General features: G+C 37.0%; 1 protein-coding gene across 1 annotated transcript in view; it reads left to right on the top strand.

Moving 5' to 3' along the window:
- Positions 1-24,559, top strand: part of KIF20B (kinesin family member 20B) — a 43,302-nt gene that overhangs the window by 1,781 nt on the left and 16,962 nt on the right. Inside the window, exons 2-20 of the mRNA XM_040606490.1 lie at positions 756-912; positions 1,432-1,518; positions 1,631-1,747; positions 1,933-2,071; positions 4,269-4,453; positions 6,447-6,495; positions 7,147-7,338; positions 8,800-8,911; positions 9,370-9,441; positions 10,512-10,658; positions 12,421-12,583; positions 13,615-13,854; positions 14,521-14,660; positions 15,242-15,392; positions 16,350-16,575; positions 17,145-17,206; positions 17,390-17,506; positions 19,071-19,233; positions 22,962-24,171. Of these exons, the coding sequence (XP_040462424.1) occupies positions 757-912; positions 1,432-1,518; positions 1,631-1,747; positions 1,933-2,071; positions 4,269-4,453; positions 6,447-6,495; positions 7,147-7,338; positions 8,800-8,911; positions 9,370-9,441; positions 10,512-10,658; positions 12,421-12,583; positions 13,615-13,854; positions 14,521-14,660; positions 15,242-15,392; positions 16,350-16,575; positions 17,145-17,206; positions 17,390-17,506; positions 19,071-19,233; positions 22,962-24,171 (3,728 nt within the window). The 5' untranslated portion in view covers position 756. The remainder of the gene's footprint in view (positions 1-755; positions 913-1,431; positions 1,519-1,630; positions 1,748-1,932; positions 2,072-4,268; positions 4,454-6,446; positions 6,496-7,146; positions 7,339-8,799; positions 8,912-9,369; positions 9,442-10,511; positions 10,659-12,420; positions 12,584-13,614; positions 13,855-14,520; positions 14,661-15,241; positions 15,393-16,349; positions 16,576-17,144; positions 17,207-17,389; positions 17,507-19,070; positions 19,234-22,961; positions 24,172-24,559) is intronic.

The raw sequence follows: 24,559 nt of genomic DNA, 5'->3' as shown, positions 1-24,559 counted from the left end.
TAAAAGCTTATTTCAAAACTTACCTGTCTAATATCAACACAGGATCAATTTATTTTCATTTTCTATAGCAGCGTTTCACTGCCCAGATTGAGATGCACAAAAATAATTAAATTTCAGATAAATAAATGAATTTCTGATCTGGAAAATGACTGGAAAAAGTTACTAAAAAACAATACTTGTACTCTGGTATGACGTCTTCTAATTTTCTGGTGTCACCTTAATAGCTAAAACTATTAGTTTTTGGAATGTTTCTGAACTCTATGTTGCATTAAGCTACACTGTCATCTTTGTAATAGCAACTGTTTGACAGGTCCTGCAAAGACAAACATGAAGCTTGGGTTGCTCTTGCAATGAGCTTTTATTCTAAAGAACACTATAAAGGGGTGATGGAAAAGTGGATGTGGAACAGTATGATTGGTTTGGTCTTTTTGTTGGTATGTTGTTTTTTTTTTTTAAATCCTGTGTCAGACATGTTTTTTAGCAAGGTTGTGGTAGATGTGTAAGGCTTTTCTGTGCTAAGCAGTTGCTTTTCATTGAAAGAAGAATGGATGTTCTTGTTTCATCGTGATGCAAACCCCTCTGCAGACTCTTTCCCCAGCTATCAGAAACATGCTATGTAAATTATGACAAGGGTGAAGAAAGATTTTTTCCTTAAAGAAATTGAAGCTTTCTGTTTCAAATTGACTTGTCTTCGAAGTGACTTCAGAAGCTCTACATTAGGTAGTCGGAGAGGAAAAAACAGTTTTATCTTTCAGGATGGAACCAACTCTGGATAATGTACAAATTCTCAGGCCTTCCTACATTGCTAGTGTTGAGCCCCTTGAAAGGACAGGACCAGTAAATGTGGAAGATATTAAAGCAGATCTCTCTGCTGACTTTTCTTTGGTTTCTTCAAGCTGGGACAGAAGCCAGGTAAGAAAGCTTTAATGTTGGCATCGTTTGGATATTTTTTTTTAAAAAAAAGCTTAGCTCTTTCATCAATAAGAGCAATCAGAATTTTACAGAGAAGATAAAAAGCATCTTTAATATGTTTTTAATTTGGAGGAGATACATAAGATAAAGTTGTGTGGTGCTGCATTCATACCTTATTGGGTGCATCAATCTTCTATGAATGAGGCTAACTGCCAGTCCAGAGCAGCTTAGTCATAGAATGTTGTTGTGGGTTTCATTCTCGATCTCTAGTTAGCCTGAATGTAGAGAGTGTGTGTGTGTATATGTATGTGCTGTAAGATTATGAACTCTTATCACAGCAAACTTCTGCAGGGGCCTTGTAAAGCACTTTTAAAAACTGATACAGTAAATTACTTTTGCTACCCCTGTCATCAAATAAGTGTTCAAAGTAGCCTGTTGAAAATAAAACTGCCTTAACATGCTAATCATCAAAGAATCTAGTCAAATGTCTAACTTTTTTTTTTCTCTCCTTAAATTAAGAGGAGCAGTTTGGAGTCTAAGGGACACATAGAAGTTTGCTTGCGTATTAGGCCATTTACATCGCTGGAAAGAGAAAATGAATTTCAGGTGTGGCATTGCTACATTTAAAAATACTTGGAATGTGTGAGGGTTTTTCCCTTTTAAGTTGAGCTCTTTATAGTCTTTCCATGCCTGTATTGATTGTGTTTCCTTTTAATAGGGCTGCATCTCACTTGAAGACTCAAGAAGCGTCATACTGAAGCCCCCCAAAAACTCTTTGAGTCGGCTAAGTGAAAAAACTTCTGGACAGATGATGCAGAAATTCACTTTCTCAAGAGTAAATGAATTGTCTTTAAAAGTTTTTAAATTTCTGGAAAAAGTTTTTCAACTTATTAAATAACCAAGCAAATTTTAAACTGTCAATAGTGTTTAACATTATAAACATACAGAATGTAAAAGATTTTTTAAAAGTCTTTAATGATTGCTTAAACAGAATAACAATATTTCTTGGGTAATGCTTAGGTGTTTGGACCTGAAACAACTCAAGAAGAATTCTTTGAAGGTACCATGAAGCAACCAGTGCAAGATTTCTTAAATGGATGCAATAGTCTTATTTTTACATATGGTGTTACAAATGCTGGGAAAACCTACACGTTCCAAGGTATATGTAGAAATGAGTTCTCCTTGAATGACCTTCTGTTTTTTAAAGTGAGGATTCCTTCTAGCAGCAATATAACTCTTTGCTTTATTTAAACTGTAAGCCCTATACATTGTCTTCTCCTGAATGTTAATAAAGAGCCTTTGAAAGGCTCCTTCCATAACAAGTATCACTAAATCGCCAACAGACAGTCGCTCCCAGAGTTAAAACATGTAGTGTTACTGCTTTGTAAGGCTGTAATAATTTCAACCTAGTGTGTGTGACTTTCATTTTTTTCCTCCAAGTATCTACAGTGTCAGGGAGAAGGGGCAGCTGGGGAAAAAACACTTTCTGTATATCGGGATGTGAAAAGTGTAAGTCACTCTACACCAGACTAGCTTTTAATCTTAATCATTATGCATATGACTTTCATAATAATGATCTTGTATGCATAATCTTCAAATAAGGAATAGTATTTCAGTCTGTTTCAATTATTATAGGCAGAGATTAAAAGTTTTAAAACATGTTTGATTACTTCCAAGTATTTCTGTCTTGTCTCAAGCTTCTGAGCTTATCAGTAATACCCTAGGAGACTTGGTCTTCTGATGCCCTAGTTCTGTACTGTTAAGTCTCAATATCCGTTCTGGTCAGAAGATGTCATTTAATTATTTTTCAAAGCATTTTAACAAATGAGGTGATTTGTTTCACATGGAAATAGTTTCTTCTCTAGTGAAATGGCAGTTCTAGATGCTATACTGCTCATTTTATATGCAGAAGTAGTAGAAGGACAATGAGTTTTGTGCCATGGGAAATTGATTTTTATAAAAGTGACATTGTCTTCCAACTGATTATCTATTAGGTGGCTTATTACTGAAGAATACTGCCAGTACTTTGTTACCATTAATCTGGGGCAATAATGGGGATGATCTTTCCATTCCTAATAAATAATAGGTAAATAACAAACACCAGAGTTCCTAAAGTGTATAAGCCCCCCATGCTTTACTAGTTTGGGGTATATTTTGGGGTGTGTTTTTTCAAGAATTTCTGATTCATGACTTTTTAGATTCTGGAGATTCTTTCTTGGTATTACATTTTTTAGGATTTAACTGTCAGCTTGTGATAAGATTTGGCAGGGCAGAATGTTGCTCACTGAGTGCCATGATTTCCTCTTCTGTTATTCCCATTATTGTCAATGTAGCCTTTCCACTTTGGCATTACATGGGAGTCTATATTCAGTCAGTGGCAAAGGACTTAAATGAAAGATGAAGCAGCTTTTCAGGACTGGTCGTTGTTTGCCAGTGACAGTTGCTTTGTTAATATTAAATTGAATTAATTGTTAAGTGGTGTTGCAATAAGCAAAAAATGGTTAGAGAAGAAAGGAGATTAGGAAAAACAAATGTAATAATATATTATGTGGTTACTAGCTTGCTATTTGAGTGCAACCAGATTTTACATAGGTTCTGACTTAGGTGACACAGGGCTGTCTGTGGCAAAAGCCTGTCTTCCAGGAGTAGGAGGAATTATCAAAAAGCTGGAAAGTGATGCTGTCAGTCTGAGATGGGACAGCAGTTTCTTCCACTCTCCCTTCTCCTCTCTGATTTAGAAATCAAAGATAAATGAACCCTTTTTAGAATTGCAGCCCTAAAAACTAAGGCTTTTATTGGACTGCTTTTTGCCTTTCAGGTGCAAAAGTAGTATGCTCTGAGAAAAAGATCTGGGACAAGGAAAGGAGTGTCTTCACGAGGCTTCTAGAACTTTTTTCACAGGGTCTATGGAATTAGGACAGGACTAGAGCTGAGAGATCAGAATCAGTTGTATTTCGAGATTACTTGCATGAGAGAGTGTGAAGGCAGCCTGAGAGATGCAATTGAGAAACTGCACATATCTATTAAATGTCTGTTCATCGTGGTTGGTTTCTTTTTTTGGTCCTTAATGCTAAGCTTATACAGAGTACCCCAGCAGTTATTGTTTTATATTATGTGCCTTTACTGTCTAAGGGATACAGCATGAGCTGTTGCTGAAAGCCAAATACCTTTCAAAACACTCTTAATGACATTTGTGTTACCCTGAGAATACAAAACCCCACTGTTTCATGCTGTAAGTTACCTCCAAATTTCTCATGTGTTACCTTGAGGTTAGAATTGGTTATCCTTCTGTCTTCATTTATCTGTATACCTTGTTCACAGTAATAATTAAACTTTCTTTTGTGTGTTGCTTTCAGGGACAGATGATGATGCTGGTATTCTTCCAAGGGCTATGGATCTGTTGTTTAAAAGTATTCAAGGAAAGCTATACACAACAATGGATATCAAACCCCACCGGTGCAGAGATCATATAAAGCTGACTAAAGACCAAGTGAGAGAAGAAACCTCTATTAAAAATTCAATACTTGAACTAACAAAAGAGGTAAAGAGCACTTTTATTCTATACTGATAAGCACACACATCTTCAGATATCTCAGTGTTACCCTCTTAATTTTTCAATGGGCAAAGACTATCTGTATTGAAGCATGGATGTATCTTTTTGCTGTCAGCCAGCTATTCAGATTAGCAGTAAAGTGAGCAACAGAGCTGATGAACCCTGTTCTGTGGATTTCTGTCTTGTGGCTGAATACTTAATGGAATGTAAACCCCAAGTTTTTTCCTATAGTGTGGACACCTAATAATTTATCCTCTGGGGTTGCTGGTGCTTAAGGGCTGAATGCAAATAGTCTTCCCATCTCTAGAGGTGTGGTAGGTCTACTTCAAAGGCAGCTCCTCTAAACTATCTTTCAGGATACTTGAAACAAATTAATGACTTTGAGGATGAAGCAATTTTTTTTTTTTAAAAAAAAACAGCAGATGTGTAAAGCCAATATACAGAAGGATTTATAAAGGTCTGAATGAAAATGGTTTTCTACTGGACTTCATTCTTTAACAGACCACTGTTGAGCGGTCCAGAAATACGCTCCAGTTTTATGAGTTGCCTGGAATTCTAAAGCTGCTCAGTCCAGTTACAGATACAGGAGACGTGTATTTTGTATAAGCACATTTTTTCTTGGGCTTTTAATTCTGAAATTAATGGAATAATATAAGAAAAACCCTGACCATATGTTAGGAATTGGAACTAGAAAGGAATTGTTGTGGTGTTTTTATTTTTAATGAAGTGGCATGATAGGTTATAATGGGTTGTTCTAGCTGTTGTGGGATGGAATGGATCTGTTACCTTGATTTTTAGCAGTTGGTTAGCTGGACTTCTCCAGTGTGGAAGGCAGGTGGCAGCAAAATGCTTCAAGACTTCAATTTAAAAAGCACAGGCATATGTTAGATCTAGCTCTAGCAGTCTTTAAGGACTTCAGAAAAATGTGTTGTGTATGTGTGAATATATATATATGTCCCTCTAGTTTCTGGAACTGGTTATAAGAACAAGTTTGGTGGCAAAGTTCGCATCTGCTTCAACAGAGACAAGTTTGGGTGGGTGTTTTATACGTGTAAAGCTTAAATCTAAAAGCTTTGATTATGTAAATAATTATTTCAGTAATCACTTTATAGGATCCTAGCTTTATATGAAATAGTCTTGACAAAACATTTAAAAAAAACCCAAAAAAACACACAAAAACCTGAACCAAACCACACCTGTTCTTTAATCCACATTTCTTCTCTTAAGCATACTGAGTTTGATAGATGAATTGCACTTCTTTGCAGTTCCATGCCTAAAAAACCCAACAAAAACAACCAACCAAAACTGGGAACAGAGTGTATGAACACTGTAAGGTCTAGCTGTAGGGATTTGTTCTATTTGTATATATACGTGTTTTTAAAAGAGCTTAGCAGAAGAAATTTATCTTTCTCTTTCTAAAACCTAGACTCTTTCGACTGTGAAAAGTTTCTACAGCCTGTATCATAAAGCAGTAAGTCACTCACTTTAAGTGAACGAGTGTGCTATGTCTAGCTCTGTTTCTGAGGGCTGACCTAGTAAGCTGTAAGATATGGAATCCTGAATTAGCAGAACACCAATAATAAAAAATTTCAGGACTCTATAGATTCACCAGACTAAGAGTGATGTGTAAACTGCAACTGGACTTCTGCAAATCATCCTGTTAAATCGTGCTGATTCTGTGTTGGCTCCCACCCCTCTATTCTGTGACTAGTTTTCTTGTGGTTTAGCAAGCTGAAATGCTATATACTGTGATAAGGCCTGGTGTAAGGGAAGTGTTGGGAATGAGTATTAAAGTAAGAACAACCCTTGCAATGGGAGTGTACAGGTGCATTGAACTAGGCATGATGCGTAACCAGAATCTTTGTATTGGCATGCGTAACTATGCTGTATTCCTATTTAGTAGGACCACAGAGCTGTTACAAAGGAACTGGTGATGTACTGTCAACAATGTGTGTCTTAGAAACTCTGTTCTCTTTGGCAGGTAGACCATCAGAACAGCTCTAACAACAAAGCACCCATTGATTCTGAGGGTATGTTTTATATTAAAGAATTGCAATTAAAGCTGGTAAAGATGCTTTCTTAAGGTCAATAACTAACTTCTGGCCTACGTTAAAAATAAAATGACTACGTGTATGACTGAGTTGGATAGTGAGCAGGTTATCTGGGCAGAAAACCCAAGGATAAAATGGTTAGAATATCTGAACAGGCATTACAGGAGATGAAATTATAGCAAGGAAAAGCAGTACTAGTTATGCTATAGGCCCTAGTTGTATCCTAAGGGGCTTTTGGAGTACTTGTAAGTAATCAGATAAACTAAATTCTAGCATGTAAAAATTACCTAAATACTAGGTTTGTTTAAAAAAAAAAAAAAATCAGTGTGAAATATACTTGCTAGTTTAATTCTGTCATATTGAAGAGACTTGAATAATTGTAACAAAGCTGTGCATGTTTGATAGAATTTGCAAGTGGAAAAGGAAGTGGTAGAGTAGGTGTCTTACAAATATGTAGGGTAAACGTGTGACTTTAAGATACTTAAGAAGGAAGGGGGAAAAATGAAATGGATTTTTGTCTGGGATAAGTGTTTTTTAGAAGGCTGCTGTGATATCAATTTTCACTTTTTTTAAAAAATAAATTCTATTTACTAGGCCTATATTGACTTGTAATATATCTGTACTTGGCAGATGTGGAAGAACTCTTAGAGCTGGAACAATCTAGCACAACTCTGAAAGATTACACGAAGTTTTCTGTTTGGGTTTCATTTTTTGAGATTTACAATGAATGTTTTTATGATCTGCTGCTTCCTATGTCAAATGACAAGAAAAGAAAAACACTACGCCTTGCTCAAGACATCAAGGGATGTTCTTATGTAAAAGGTGATGAGAATACATTGCAAATTGCTGAATGTAATTTGAAAAGTCAGTCTTCCTGTAGTAATGTTTCTTTCTATATTAGAAAACTCCTAACTGCATTACTGTGGCACAAGAAACATCTACTTTGAGTATGAAAGGCAACAATCTACATACACCGAAATAGCTGTATCTTTAATGCCTTTTTTTATTCTTGATTGTACTTTTTAAAGGCCTGCATGCACTCCACTGCCTTGATATTCCTTTGAAATAGAAGAAATATTGAAAACAACTGGCAAATTTGTTTGTGGTTTGGTATTTTACTTTTCTGGAGTTTTGTTTTGTTGTTTTTTTTTTAAAGTTTCTAACTGTAGTTAAAATCTGCCCAACAGGTTTTTTTGGGGTGTATTTTAGTATTTTCTGTAGAGAAACAGATTTCAGAGAATGTGAGAAAGTGCAGTCTGACTACAAATTACATATTACAGTACTTTTAGCTTAATCAAAACTGTAATGTAGTTTGTCTTGGGTTGAAGAGGGTGAGGAGTTAACAGAACTAAAAATAACAATTCAATGCTTGTTTCTGGTTATAGAAAAAAAGACATTTGAAAATATTTTGATTTGTTACTGATTCTTTGGACAGTCAAGGCAGCAGTTTTAAAGGCTTTTTTGTAGGTGTTTGGCCTGCTGCTTTTATCTTTCATATGCCAAACTACATTAAAAACCTGAATTAGACAATAAACCCAACTCCTTCATTTCTTCAAAGAATAGAAAATGTAGGAAATAGTCTCCTTTGAGCTGTACTTCAGCATAATTTTTTGTATAAAGCTTAGAAGCATAAGGCCATTCCTGATGTTATTGAGGAAAACCGGCCAACAGTTTTCCTGGTTTTCTTGGTCAGAGCTGGTATTTTTGCTTGTACAATTTTGATGATCTCTAGATTAAGAAGCCACAATATTAATATTAAAAGTTCTATTAGTAGGGTTGTGGGTCTTTAGTGCATACCAAGATGACATACAGTCATCATATTGCAGACAAAATTCTTAACTGAAAAAGATCAATGAAGCCGATGGTTTTGAAAGAGATCCAGATGGCATACCCCCGACCCCCTCCTCAAAACTGTAGTCTAAAGCAGAAGCTATCCATGTGGAATTCTGTCATGATAAATATGACCACAGGGCTTTCTTAACCATATTAGACCCTGCCTTTTTGGCTTTTCAGTGCTCAGGCTAAGGTTGCTCCCTTAATTTGGATGGAATATATTTCAGTGTGCTAATAGGATGAAATGATGTAATATTTGTCCTTTCTTTCCCATAGAAGGGGGAATCTTGATCTTATTTGTCATAATATAATTTGTCTGAAGCAGGCTTAGGAAAACATTTGTATGTCTTAAGTATATGTATTATTCTTGGTGTTCATACGTTATCCCCAATCCCTTCTTTCTATTTGATAATGATATTTACAAGATGATCATGTTTGTTCTTTCTAAAGATCTGCAGTGGGTTCAGATTTCTGATTCTAAAGAAGCTTTTAGACTTCTAAAACTGGGGTTGAAACACCAGAGTATTGCAAGCACGAAACTAAACGCTACCTCCAGCAGAAGGTGAGAAATGTTTTTAAAAACATTGGGCATAGGATGCTGTGTAGGAGGAAGGAGAAACTAAAATATGGCTTGTGGCTTTTAGGAGGGGAAGAGGGTTTAATAAGGTCTAGATATCTAGGTTTCAGTTTTGGCATCCTTTAGCAGTATGTGACGCAATGCTTTAAGCCAAAAGGATTCAATCCTTCAATAAGACAAACAGGTGCTAAAGGTAGTAGTGTTTTATCAAATACCGTCCTTCAAGCAAAACCACTTAGCTTTATTCCATCTAAACATCTGAGGAAAAAGCAAAATAAGTGCTACATATATATCCCTTTAAAAGTTTGTATCTAATGAAGTATATGCTTAGCTATGTTAACAGATTCAACAATGATTTGAACAGATGTTGTTGAGGCCAAAATTATTCTGAAGGTAATGTTCTACTATATCACTTCTCTGCTGATTTAAACTTCTCCTTTTAGTCACAGTATATTCACAGTTAAGGTACTGAAAATAGAAGATTCAGGAACACCACGAGTGACCCGAGTCAATGAGTAAGTTCAGAGTCACCCCTTCTGTGATGTTGTCAGTTCTCTTCAATGTTGATGTACTGGTACTGCACTATACACCCAGTGCTTCCTGGTAGGGCATCATGCATGTATGGTGGTTTCCCCACCTCCTACGCTCATACAGTACTTGGCCCTCTACCTGAATCTGTCAGGTTGCAGTGCTGTTCTATATTTTGTCCCTCTTGTTCAGCACAAGGTTCTGCTAACCTGCTATATTCCTAAACTCACGTAAATCCTCAGGAGGAGGAGGACTGCAGGGGTGAAATAAGAACCATGTTGTGAAAGGGTTTGGCAGGAGGTAGTGTGAAATTTCATTGGGGAAGCAACACTGAAAGGATGGAAGTGTTCATGCAGGTGAAAATCAAGCAATTCTTCCTCTAAGGAAGGTGATCACTTTTAAAAGTGAATAATTTGTGGATGTTCCTGTCCTGGTTTTGGCTGGGATGGAGTTGTTTTTTTTTTTTCTTTGTAGCTGGTACAGTGCTGTGTTTTGGATTTGGTGCGAGAGCAGTGTTGATAGGACACTGATGGTTTTGGTTGTTGCTGGGTAATGTTTATACTAGGTGAGGGACTGCTCAATTTCTTGGACTCTGCCTGTGAGAGGACTGAAGGGGTGCAGGAAATTAGGAGGGGACACAGCCAGGTCGTCTGAACCAAACTGGCCAGGGCAATTTTCCATTTCGTATGATGTCATGCTTAGTATATAAACTGGAGGAAGAAGGTGGGGACATTTGGTGTTATGGCGTTTGTCTTCCCAAGTAACCGTTATGTGTGATGGAGCCCGGCTTTCCTGAGGGTGGCTGAACGCCTGGCTGCTGATGGGAAGCAGTGAATGAATTCCTTGTTTTGCTTTGCTTGTGTACACGGCTTTTGTGTTACTTGTTGGGTTGCTCTTATCTCAACTCTCAAGTTTTACATTCCTTTCCGATTCTCCTCCCCATCCCTTTGGGTGAGAGGGGAGTGAAGGAGTGGCTGTGTGGTACTTAGTTGCTGCCTGAGGTTAAACCATGACAGTTCCAAGGCAAATGAAGTGAATTTTTCTTATCTGCTTTCAGATTGTCAATGTGTGATCTTGCTGGATCAGAAAGATATACCAAGACCCGCAATGAAGGTGACAGATTGAAAGAGAGTGGAAATATAAACAACTCCCTCCTGATTCTAGGCAAGTGTATTAATGCACTCAAGAACTGTCAGCAGTCAAAGTAAGTCCTTTTAAAAGTTGCAAACTGGGTGTGGTTTTTAGCTATTGCTTACAATGTTTAAAAGTTATTGTTTAAAATCTACAATAACACTGAGTTTTTGGTGAAAAGATGTATAGAATTGTAGAGCCTAAACTGTAAAATCTTGTTAATCTACCAAAGTTATCTTTAAACTTGCCTTGTTTTGCTCTTTTAAGTTGTTCAAATTCTAACATCCTTTAAACATGCTATCGTAGATTTTTAGCAATCTAACTTTCTTCTTCTGAGCTTGGCTTATCAAACAAACTTCAGAATAAGTTTAAAACCCCCTTTTCACTAGTGTTATAGTAAGAGTCAAATTTTCAGCCTTTTGTTACTCCTTTGTGACCTAACTCTATTTTCTAAGTACTGCTAGTGTAACACTTTTCATTAGTGGGATATTGCTGTGCTATCATAACTGTCCGCTGTTTGACAAAATTTGTCTTACTTTTTTCTAAATCCGGACATAACTTAAACACTCACCTCCTGATCTAGTTAACTGTATGCAGACAAAAGAAAGCCTTTCCCTTGTTTGTACCCTAGCTTGAGGATCTAAGTAAGAGTAAAATAATACAAAAAGTTAGTTGTCTAAAAACCAGTACTATATATAGTAACTGTCCAGGAAATGCTTTCTCTGTAGGTTCTCATTTGAAGATCTGTCCCAGAAGTTAAATGAACTTGGGTTGATATGCCTGGCTGTACTTTGCCATACAGCCTGTTCAGTCTTTCACACCTTAAGATACAAAAGCTTTGCTAGTGTCTGTTCCTGATTAAACCTGCATTTTGTGAATTTACGGTCTGTCTTGTCTTCCTGCTCTTTCCAGGGAGGAAGCTGCTTAGAGGACTGTTAATGTGTTCAGAACATTTTTTTTTCTGACCCTGCTAACTTGGATTTTTAACAATATAAAATAAATGTTCTGAGGCATGATCTCTTAAAGTGTTAATAGATACCCCTTGCAAGTTGAATAAGAAGCAGTAACTTTCTTAAAGTGATTCTCATTTATCAGTCCTGTAGCAAAGATACTTATGAGCTATATATGTATTCTGGCAGGAGTGTCACTATTTTGCTGAGTTCTGCAGCACTACTCCTATAACTGAATAGCTGTTGTGTGTCCAAAATGCAGGCAATATATTCAGTGGTGAGTGTGTGTTTAGCCATGTTTTAGGATTTCTTATAGAATTTCCTGTAAGCATAAAAAAACTACATCACCAGCTGTTGGATTCAAGGGCACAACTGGATTTAGGAAATGACAAACTGCTGGGGAATTAGGGAAAAAGTTCTGAAAAGTATCTCCATGTTTGGTGAATACTCGCTTTCTTGCCTAGGCACTTGCTACTGTCCGTTCTCAGAGGCAGGATAGTGAGTGAGAGGCATCTCTGATAATGTTGGGTACTGCATGCCTAAACTGGACGTGTGTCTTTCATGAATGTGGAAAGGAGGAGGGAGAGGTGGGATATAGTTTACTGTAGCAGGAGGCTATGTGACCCACCCTAGGCTAACAGCTGAACAAGCTCTTGGTTTTAAGTGCTCCCATTGATTGTATTGCTATAGCCTATGTGAGATAATGGCTACAGCAGCAGTCACAACAGCCATACAAGCTCTTCCAACCGTTGTATCTAGTCCAAAACAATTTAAACTGATTCCAAGACTACTGCTTTCATAAATACTTCCAAGTCTTCAGGCTGGATAGCTCTTGCACTGACGGAGTTATTAAACTTCTGGTTATTTGTTCTTTTGTCTTTAAAGGTTGCAACAGCACATACCCTTTCGGGAAAGTAAGTTAACTCATTTCCTTCAAGGATTCTTCCGTGGAAAGGGGAAAGTATACATGGTAGTAAACGTAAGCCAGTGTGCTTCAGCATATGATGAAACACTCAATGTGCTAAAGTTCTCTGCTGTTGCACAAAAAGTAAGTGTGTTGTAGTTTATCTTGATCAGTACTTCTGATTTGCATTTAAAGAGCAGGTTCTCTCACTTCTAAGAATATGAATTTAGTTACTGGATTTTTCTGTCCCATATTCCAATCATATTTTCTAATTACTCCTAGTCAAGCTTTATTTCCTTGTAAAGCCTGTTTTTTAAAAAGGCTTTCTTGCAACTTTTTTCTTTGGAGTGTGGGCATGGGAGCATCTCCTGCTGAAAAATAAATAATTTCTATAAAATGTCCAGCCTAACAAGACACTTGGTATGTTTTGGAAGAAATTCCCTAAGATTTAGGTAAGTGTTTCTTCTGTAGTCATAATGTGACCTCACCTAGGAGCAGTTCTAGCTGCCCCATGCACTACTGCTATCTTAATTTGGAATACTGCTCACTTGAAATATCAGTAAAATAGGTTGAACGCCAAAGAGCTTGAAAGGCTACCATTGTGTCCGTAGAGGCTTCAGTGTGAAGGTGGAGGTTAAGCAGAATGAGTAGCAGTAAATGCAGTGATATAACTGTGGCAAAGTTGGAAGATGAAAGTATCCGTGGCTTCATTAAGCCATGGAAAACTTCTGTTGACAGATATGTTTAAAGGACAATACATCAAAGCCTTTGGAATGTGGGCTCATATAAGCAGTTAAGTACACCACCAGAAGGAGCAGACTGTAAGGATGATACAGCTGTTCAAGAAATAGAATTTGTAGGATGGCACTTGGATAATGGAACAAGAAACTCAAATTATAGGGAATACAGAAATCCTGGTGCATGAGGTGGCAGCCCTCTTGGAGGTTGTCGAGCTAGTGAAACATGGTGTTCCTGGGATCCAAAGAAGGGTTAGGCTATAAAGTGACTCCTTTGGACTCTAGTTGGGAACTGTTCTACATAGTGACTCGAAACAGTGAATAGGCTGGAGGAGCACCATGCTCAGGAGACCTATAGGAAAGTAACAGGTATCTCTTGGAAGTGTCAGTAGAGGTTTAAAAAAGTACTGATGACTTTGTTCTTTATTTTCTGGGTAGGTTTTAGTTATGGACACATCTGTTCTTCCCCAAGATCAGTCTTTTGGCCAGAAAGCAGCAAAAGAATCATTACGTAGTCATACTAAAATGCCAAGGAAAAGAGCTACTATCCTATGGGACAGGAGCTTAGAAGATGTGATTGAAGATGATGAGATGGAGGAACAACATTATACATCAGGAGAAGCAGCAGTGCAGAAACATGAAGAAAATAAAGTTCTTATTGGAGAAGAAAAATATATGGTATGTGCCAGGACTATGTTAAGAATTGAGCATTAAGAACTAAAAGTGGGATTACTCATAACTTGGTTCCTATTGTGGGAAAATGCTGTGAAATGTGTCTAAGTACAGACTGAGCAGTAAAGTAAGAGTTGCAGATTTAGCTTTCTTTCCTTTTGGTAACCTATGGTCAATGTGCAGCAAGTATTACCTGGTTTTTAGCAATACAGTAGACTGTTCCTTTGTATGCTATGCACAAGAAAATTCTGAAAACTTTAAGGAACAACAGTTTTAGCTGCTTCTAGGGAAGACAAGGAGGAGGGAACAGAGAACTGTTGTGTGGGGTTTTCATTAATAGGGCCCCAAAAATTAGTATTTAGAAAACAAAAGCTAAATCCTGTGGAGCTTAAGCCTGTTTTTAAGACAACTTCAAGAATTCTTGTAAAAAACCCCTTGATCCTCTTTGCAAATGCCCACTCTGTGTAAACTTATAAATAGCTGTGCTAGTACCAAATAGATATTTCAACCTATTCATGAATCCTCCTGTTTACAAATAAGTTAATAAAAGAATTGGAGGAACTTTTGCCACTTGGAAGAGTAAAGTGTTGTTGTAGTATTTGAGGAATAGGAAAGATCTCCCTTCTGGGAAACTTTTTTAAATGAAAAAAATAATACTAATGGTAATTCTAGATGCTGCTGAATCTCATAGAAGAGTTGAAGAACAGACTTATTACTGAAAAGAAGAATAAGTTACTGCTAGAACTAAAAGTTCGTGAAGAAGTGACACAAGAGTTTGCCAAGTATTTTGCTGAGCAGGAAAGAGATTTCAAGTAAGCTATCTTTAAGTAGTTTTAAAGTTACTGGTTAAAAATAAATTCACTTATTTCTTGACTCTTTTGGCCATAAAAGACTACACTTTTCTGGTAGGTTTAGAGCATCTGTTAATATATCAGTTTGTTTGGACTATGAGATCAGCAAAAATGCTGTGTAGGAAAGGCTTGGGTTTTGTGGGGGTGGGTAGGGCTGTGTATGTATAATCTGTGTGTTTGTTCCTGTGGAGCGCTCTTTAACAGAAGAGCTTTGTTGATAGGATGTCTATAGACAGTGTGACACTTGCAAATTCTTTGGTTACTGCAGTCTTAGTGATACTTCAAACAGGTATTCTGGCTCAAGAAGCTTAGGAAACAAGCCTGTAGTTAAGTGCTATCCATAATCTCTGTATGTATTTGTCTCCCCCCTTGTCCCTCAGGGGAGTGTGTGGGAAATATACTTTTATTTTGGTGTAGCAGCACTGTTTTGTTAACTCTATTGTGTAAAAATAAAGGAGGAAACATCTTTAGGCAGCTGTACTAGTAACTTCTTAGCATCTCATATTGGCTAGCTTTTAGCTGACTGACTTTTCTTCCTCTAGAGTGCGCCTTTCTCAAGAACGAGAACAGCTTGAAGAAAATTCTGAAAGACGCCTGGAAATCTTCAAGGAACTAGTAAATGGTTATAATAAAAATGCGGATGAAGAAAATAAATTAAAAGATCAGCCTTGCAGTGAGCAAGCTGGACCTCTGGTATTTTTATATCCCCCCCCCTTTCCCCATAAGATCCCTCTTACTAGCTACCTGTTATAGTCATGGTATGTCCCAAGGATTAGAAGGATGGCTTCAAGGAATTGCATGCTGTGTAACTATATCCTCAGCAAGATAAATTTATCCCATTTAATAGGAGTAGGTGCTGACCTCAAGTATGCATTTAGGAATCTTTGGAGTTTTCTGCATTTCTGCAACAGAGTAAAAATTACAGTATACAAAGAAATTGGGGGGGTGAAGCTGCAATTATGGTATACAATCTATTGCATTAAATGCCTTTTAAAAGGTATCTGAAGATGACTTCTTGGGCTCCATATATGGACTGCACTGGTGTGGTCCCAGAGACTTTCCCTTGAGGCTATTGTAGCTACAACTGAAGCAATGAGAATTATATCTACAACTAAGCCATAACAAGGCTCTTAACTCGAGGCCAGCTTTTGTGAGTTTTGAACACTTTGTTTTTAAAAAAGAGGAAAGCTATAAAGTCAATGTTTTAAGTACAACTTAATCTGATAGGATGCTACAAACTTATTTGACCTCACAGACTTTTACTGATAAATGAAAATTTCAGATGTATTCCTTCTAAAAGTGTTCACTTGCTGTGTTCGTTCATTATTTTCATTGAGTAAAAAAAAAAATGCAAGTACCATTTATATGGCATGTGGAGGGGATGCTTTTGTGGTGATAGAAAAAGAAATGTGACAGTGGGTCATTAAATGTTATAAAAAATAAAGTAGCTATTACTTGATACAGGAGGCTTGTGTTAAGGTAGACAGCAACTGGCAATTAAAATGCATGTGAATTCACAAAATGGTTTTGAAGCCAGAATTAACTGTACTTCTATGTTTCCGTTCATAAAGGTTTTTCAAATTTTCCATAGAAATAATGGCTGTTGTGTAATTATTTGCAATTTCTAAATGGATGTAAATTATCTTTCAGGATGAAGAATATAGCATAAGGTCAGGCACCCACATTGGTTTTGAGGGTATTATTGATTCTCTGCATAATGATGTCACTGATCTCAGAAAGCAGGCAGAAGAAGCACACAAGTACCTTGTGTCGCTAGGGGTTCCACAGGAAGCTATAGGCTGGCTTGAAGAACAGCTGGGAAAACTTACCATTGAACTGACCAAGACCAAAGAAGAGCTGGCAAAGAAAACCAAAGGTGAGCTGAGTGGGAGTCTGATGTGAAAGGAGGAAGAAAAAAAAAAAATATGGCTGACTAGAATAGAAATGATAATCCAGTTGATCAGGATTTTGGAACCAAACCATATGTATAGAAGTGGTAACAAATTGTTGTGTGTGTTCAGGTTGAGCAATTCTCTGGGCCTTGGTTATTTCATTTTTAAGACAAAACTTTAAACTGTCAATTGCAGACTTTCGAGTTGAGGGGTAAAATGTCTAACTTATTGATTCTTGGTTTCATGGTCATTTTGTAATCCCTGCATTTTACATTTTGCTGGTGCAGTGTTTTCAGATATCCTGTGGAATATTCAGAGGGAAAAGTAGCAATGCCTCATATTATGATTTCAGAAGTCACTTGACAGGATCTATATTTTATAGGAGCTGCAAGGCCCAATTCTTCTGTTCAATAAAACCCTAACCCACTTGTAAATTGTCAACAATGTAAATAAATGAATCTATGCAAAAACTACTGAAGATCTGGAACAATGGATTACTAAGTAAACTATGCAATGACTGCCTATTTGATGCAGGCTTCTTTTCCTGTTACAGACTTGGAAATGCAGATGGCTAAATTGGTTGAGTCTGCTGAGCAGCTTAAAGAAGCAACTGAGGTAACTTTCTCAAGGAAAAACTTCTGCAAAATTATTTGTTTTAGTACAAAATTCCAGTAGTTGAAAATATTACTGTAGTATGCTTCTAGCTTTTTTTATATCAAGCTTAGCTTAACTGATCTTGCTTCTAAATGTGTGGTATTGTTCAACAATTTAACACTGACAATTACTTTCTCTTCCAAGAAAATGAATGCACAGAATAAAAGGATTCAAGAACTAACGGATATTGTGGAACAAAAAGATGACGTTAAGAGATTACAAGATTTGATATCCCATTCAGAAGAAAATGTAAAAGACTATGTAAGTCTTGGACATCTCAATTGTATTCATATAAAAAAATCTAAATCCATGCTTGTAATGAGCTTAACTATTTTGGAAAACAGTTCTTTCCTATATTGTTGCTGATTGCTTGAAATGGTAGCAGTTGAGTTGTCATTAAAACTAAAGTGACAGTAAAATGGAGGAGAATCTGAAAAATAGGACTTTTGGAAGCAGTGATCTGGGGTTATTGGAGGACTGTAGATGAGACTGAAGAGCTGCTCTAAAGAAAGAAAACCTCCCTTCAAACTGGGAGGACTTGAGCAGCAGGAATAGAGGGATTATGTCATACCTCCTCTATTTTTGCCTGGATGGAAGAGATTTTACCTCAATTAAGTTTGACCTTTTGCTGAAGTTAGAAGTTAATAATGTGAGAAGGACAGTGATTGTGTAAATTGGCAACAAAAATCAACGTGTTCCACCCGCCACCACCACTATGCACGCACACCTTCAAAGGAAAAGCAATAATATTCATATACTGAGCAGAGTTTGAACTAAGTGGATGGCCAGGGTATGTCTGCTTTTGATGTGATTAATGAAACTTGTAGCTGGCTAGTCTACTACTGGCTGCTGAATGCCAGAAGACAAGCTTGGCTAATTGTATTCAGATTTAAAAAAAATAAAACATGCAGTTAGTTTTGGTTGGTCTTTTTTGATTCTGATGGCCAATAACCTGAAGTAGTTCTAAGAACATTTTAAGTGAAACTTAGCACGCTGATTTCTCTCTTCCACTATAAACTTTAGGCTTTGACCATACTTAATCTTCTACTCCCTCTGTATGCTGCACAGCGACTTCACTTTCCAATAGTATGAATGCTCCAAAAGTGATAGAGTTCTGATGGCTGCTTCCTGTTACTACTCCCTCAAAGAGCAAGTCTCCAACTCTGTCCAGTGTTTCTATGAGACTGGGGCATGAAACTTAAAACATGACCACAAACCTCAAGTCTGTTCTATGGATGTTTTTTTAATGAAGTAATTAAACATAAGTAATAGGTCCTTGGCAACCCGCATGGCTTGCCACTTGTGTCATCTGGCAAGTTAAAAAAATTGTTCTTAGTCGAATATGTAGTTTAAAGTATGTATGACAGAACTGATTAGACTTTAAAGTTGCATCAGATCTGTCATGACAAAAATGATTTCTGGCTTTGCTGAAGGCAGTTAAAACTATGATGAGAAAGTGACAAGCTTGCAGAGCTGATCATTTGTCCTTTGAATAAATTGGGAATTTCATCAACTCTTTCTAACACTGGAAATTGGTTTTGGGTGGTAAACATCTTACATGCAAGTCTTGCATTTTGTAGTTTCCTAGTCTCTTGCTCTGGTTTCTGTATAGTGCAAAGGATTGTGCTTATTTGTACCTGAGAGGTGTACCTGCTTTTGGTTTAAGTAACTGATATGTAACTGACTTGTTGCTCTGACAACCCCTATACTTGTCACCCGGATAGTTTTAGATAGGATAAAAAAATATTTGCGTATAAAAGATTACTAAGCCTTGTAAGTCCTCACTTTGTAAAACTTCAAAGTGATTGATCTTATTTTAACACAGGACAACACTGTAACTACCATTAAAAGAAAATTGCCAGAAGAGAACCCTGTCAAAGTGATTGAAAATGACCAGCTTGAGGATAGTGAGGAAACTGTATTGAAAATGGAAGGAAAAAGTTGCTTTGAAAATAAGCCTGTTGTAGAAGAGCCTCCTACAAACAAAGGTACAATTTCTACCAGCACTCAACAGGGCGTCTCCCAAAAACCTGTGATTGCTATTTCAGAACAGAAGCAAAAAGTTGTGAAGCATAAACGCTACATTGTGAGGAATAAATCTATGTTAAACTCTAAATTAAAGTAATTGTTATGTGTGTATATATATCATCTGTTTTGCAGAAGGTGTTATACTGTTCACTGCGAAATGCTTAAAATAAAAGTTAGTTTTCTAAAGTTTCATTTTGCTGCTTTTTCTCATCTGTTAATGTACTTGCAGACTCAGCTGTCATTCTTAAGCAATTTCTTAACAGTTCTCTGCAAAACTTGCTGTTGCTGGACTTGGGGGGTGAAATAGCATCTCCTGCTCAACTCTTTAAAATTGTCTAAGCTAGTATCAAATATGTCAATGACTTACTGTGTGACTGAACAATCAGTATGTGCTGTGAAATTTGATGTTTCATTCTGTATGCATGCTGTGAACATGCCAGCTCTGGTCAAGGGGACAGCACTGGCAAAGGAGAACAGCTTTCTGCTTGAACTGAAGTAAAATTAAGTCCATAGATGGCATATTTTATGCAGCTCTCACGTTTGCACTTCCAGTCTTTTTGCTTTCCTTGTTTTACTTGTGAGCTTGCCAGTCTTTTTAGAATGAGAGGAATAAACTAGCTGTGGTTGAAAACCTTCAAGGATAAGGGTGAAACTTACAAGGACATCACTACTTCTGTTATCTATGTCGTGAAAGTCTATTAGTATAGGGACGGACTTGTGCAAAATGCTATTTGTAAGATCTGCCTGCCTGTAATTTGACTTTGGGGCAGAGCTGGGCTTGTTTCTCATAGAACTATGGGAAGCATATGCAAAAGGAGAATGTAAGGTTTTCCCTTTGTGTTCCTTATTTTCTTGCCTTCCTCCTGCAGAATAGGTGCTAGTAAGAAAACCTTTCAGGCATTGTTTGGGTGAGGATGGGATAGAAGAAGAGAAATATGATATAAAATAAGAAGCAGAAAATACCTATCTTAATAAAGAGGGATAAACATGCTAAAAGGAGACTTGCCAAATTCACATGATCACAGAAAACTGAGGATACAGATGGTGAATAAACTGAATGCTGGACTGTCATTCATCACGTTCTACAGTGAAAGAAAAAGGGAACCTTGTATCTAGTAGAAGCTTAGCTTAATTTTCTGGAACAAAGCACTTCATGCAGTGGATACTAAACTTCTAATATTTGCTACCCTAGAAGGTGGGAGAGGCAGACAAGCTAACCACCAACAGGTTCATACATAGATACTGAAAGGTTTAAGCAGGGATGTATAGTCTCGAATTCCTCCAGTGTGCCCAATTGTCCTGTCAGGAAAGGTCCATAGGAAATGGCTGAGTCTACCAGCAGTAGCAAAAGAAGGTAAAGTATTGGGCTAGTTCAACTGATGCTGCTTACTCCTGTAAGGAATTTCTGGTGTTTGCACAACTTGTTCAAATAAGTATGACTTAAAGTGTCTCTTAAGAGAAGCCTCTGTATCTGTACCAGACATATCTCTGATCTGTCTTTACCATCTTTGGTTGGGATGAATATTGGGTCCTAGCATGACCATTTGATGGTGCCATCTATATAAACATTACAGGAAGGGGGTGGGAAATGAAGCTGATGTAGACTTCTTGATATACTAGATAGATAGTGGTAGGTTGGTCATAATCTTATGACTGAAGCTTATTTAAACAAACAAAAAATAGAAAGGTGATAGCTCCTCTCAAACAAGAAATTACAGTGGAAAACTATCCATGCCAATGTCAGCACTGAGTTTTTTTTTGGGAACAGGCTATTCAGTCATGTTAAATCTGTTTATTTTCAGATGTTGAGAATACAAGGCATCTGATTGAAAAATTGAGTTGCTAGATGCTCCATAACAATGACACTTATTAATGTATATACTTAAATTTAGTCATTCTCTTTAAACGTGCTTGGCACAATAAAACAATGAGCACAGCTGCACTATGATGGTTTTCTTGTGGAATTTAGATATGCCAGTGGCCTATAACCAAAGTTTATTTTGGGACAGAATAGGTTATCTTGTCTGGGAGTTCAGGGTTTTTGTACTTTTCTCTAGGACTTGCCTCCCATGTTTTGGAGTGAGTCTCTTTCTTCCTTAGTACTTCCTGCATGAAAATTTTCTGGATTGAATATCATGTATCTTCTTGCACTAATGTTTATCCAACTGTGCTGCATGATTGTCAATGTCCCTACTAGATCAAATTTCAATCCCTTCGTGAATGATCATACCCTTCTCACTATAGGTGTTGGACTAAGGTCTGATACTTTTTTCATCTTGCCAACTTAAACCACAAAATATGTCTTCAGACACCTCAGCACCTCTCCCTTTTAGTGAAGTATGTAAAAATTTGTGTCCAGTATGAAGAATGTAGTATTTTGTCTGATGTGTTTTCTTGGGACTACACAACTGGGCTATCGGAGAAAACAATCTCCCAATCCAAAAAATTTAATCTTGTAGGATTTAAGAGCGTGGTTTTACAAGCCAAAGTAAAGCTGCTGTTGTGTCTGACCTAGCCGGAGCACTTGATATGTTTATTTAGAACAGAAAAGGTAAGGAAAAGCAGGAAGAAAAAAATGTCCTGTGTAATCTGATCACTGTAGAAAATAATCAAAAAAACAAAACCTGAACTGAGATGGAAAATGCTACTGCTAATGTTTCTGTGTGACTTTTTGTTAGTGATTCTATAAAACTTGTTGGATCTGTTCAGGATGTTTCCATGCAGTACACGTGTATCTATGTGCTTAATGCTCCCAAGGTGAGATGACTGCCAAACTCCATTTTACAGTACTTGCGAGAATCTATAGGATCTCCCTAGACTATGTAGTTGTGATGACCTAATCTTTTGTGACAGGCTTGATTTTAATACTAATACATAGCATGCATGTTACTAAACGGACACAGTTGGATTCAAACACATTTGTGTAAAATACAGCTAGAGTCAATTTTGAAGATGGTGAAATGCATGTGACAAGTTAGAATCGATTATTACTTTGGGGAAAAAACAGTTTTAAGCTAACAATATATTTACTGAAATTTGGGGTTGTGTTGGAATGTTGCACGTATTTCTGGGAGAACATTACATGTAATTCGTTAAGTGTGGGCATAAATAGTTATCCTTATATCTAGTTGAGAAACCAATTGAAAAAAGGAGAGGAAGGACTTGAACACGAAGGGAAAAACTGTGCTGGATTTTTAGCTTTTTTTTTTTAAGGGGATAATGAATGTGAAAGAGAAGTATATGTTACCATTGTTTTTCTAAATATAGGATGAGTGACTGCTGGCTGTATTAAAGGGGTTGTTGACTTGGTGAAGGTGGAAACTAGATATAGCTGTGAATGTTATCTAGCTCATAGGTATTGCTACGTGTTAGTAAAACTAGCTAGACTTTTCTACTAGTGGTGCAAAGTAGAAGGCTGCAATAGAGCCGTGGCAAAGTATTCTTCAGAGCTTCTGAATACCTCTTGGGGCAAACTATGTCTAGAAGCCTAAGAGGCACCTATTATATGTTAAACCATTCAGAGCGCTTTAACTACTTCAAGAATCCAAAATGCTGTGTGATATGAGGGTGTGGCTTTCAGATGGTGACTGTTTTCAATATAGTAATTGCTGTTTGGTGTTGCTAGTGATTTGTACCATTGATTTTAATCAACCTGAGCTGTATGGTATCTTTGGTTTGTTTTTTTTAGGAGATACGAAGGAGAGTTGGGAAGAGGACTCTCTAGAGCAAAAGAGAAATGAATACGTGAAAAATACTTCTGAGAACTATGCAGAAATACTAGCACTGAAGGAAAGAACTGAAACCTTGGAAGGTCAGCTAGCTGTACTTCAAGAACAATGCAGAAAAGAAAAAAATAAAAAAGAAGAGTTCAGTGGGCAGATAGCAAATTTGCATCTCAAGCTCTCCGCTTCTGAAGAAAGGGCTTCTGGCTTAAGTGAAGAACTTCGCCAGTGTCGAGCTGACTATCAGGAGATTGCTTCTGAATTGGACAAACAGAAAACTATAAATAGAGAACAAGAAGAAAAGATTTTTCAGCTGAATAATGAGGTAGAGGGTGCCAAAAAAAATATAATTGATAAAGTGTTACAAATTAAAACAATGCAGTCCAAAGTAGATGAGTTGTATAAATGTCACTTAGAGTCTTACGCTATGGATGTTGATTTAGTTAATTTAAAAGATTCCCTAGACTCTCAAAAGGATGAACCAGAGAGAGCTCAAATGAGTCCTGTATGCATGCAGTCCCAAACTGCTTCTACAGCAGATCTGAGATGGGAGAGCTCCTTTCACTACAGTGTTGAAAGCATTTGGGAAGAATGCAAAAATATTATAAAGGCTTCTTCACAAAAAAGTCAGCGGATTCAAGAACTACTTCAACAAGTTGAAGACTTAAAGAAGGGACTTGATGATACTAAGAATTATAATAATCAACTAAAAAGAAAACTAAATGAGATTGAAAATCAGGATCATCAGTCCATAAAGGAAAAAGATCTTGTGAATCAGTTACAAGAGCAAATCCAGAAGAAAACCGAAGATTTTGAAAAACTGGCTGCAGAAGATCACAGAATAATTGCACAGTTTGAGGAGGAAGTTACCAGCTACAAGGGAAAAATAAGAGAGCTTGAATGCCTCTTGGAGGATTTTAGAGCTAAAGATGACAGCGTAACAAAGTTAAAAGAGGTACTTAAAGAAAAAGACTCTATTATTTTAAATCTGGAAAGTAATGCAGTAGCTCTGCAAGAGAAATGTGCCAGTTCAGATGAAAAACTGAAAGAATTAAATGACCGAGAGGCAAGTCTGAAGGAGGAAGTTGTGCAGTTGATGAACAGCTTGGAAAACATGAAACACCGTCTTCAGGAAAAAGACAAAAATGTGGATGAGCAAATACGATCTATAGAATTGTAAGTAAATAATGAGAACTCATTGCCCTTTGAGAATAGACTCAAGTTAAAACTACCTTCTGTGAACATCAGTTTATTTTGACATAACGTATTTGCATGTTTATCAACAAAACTGTTTCTTTAAGGAGTTTTAACACACTGCTTGAGTGTTATATTGCTTATTCTGCTGGCTTTGTTTTCTTTGCCTGTTCGTATATGCCCTCAAAAATACAGATGTAAATAATGTGGAATTATTGAAGGGGGAAACAGGAGCATGCAAGGAAATGAAGAATTATTTGAGGTTTCTAATAGGTTTATGTTGCATACCCTATCTGGAAGAAATTACAATTTGTTTAATGTTATATCCTGTAACGTATAAAAGCAGGCAAAGTTTTCTTTGGAAAGGACT

The sequence above is a fragment of the Falco naumanni genome, chromosome 9, assembly GCF_017639655.2.
Source record: "Falco naumanni isolate bFalNau1 chromosome 9, bFalNau1.pat, whole genome shotgun sequence".
NCBI classification, from domain to species: Eukaryota; Metazoa; Chordata; class Aves; order Falconiformes; family Falconidae; genus Falco; species Falco naumanni.
The sequence above is the reverse complement of the archived record's forward strand: the minus strand, read 5'-3'. Positions and strand labels throughout refer to the sequence as shown.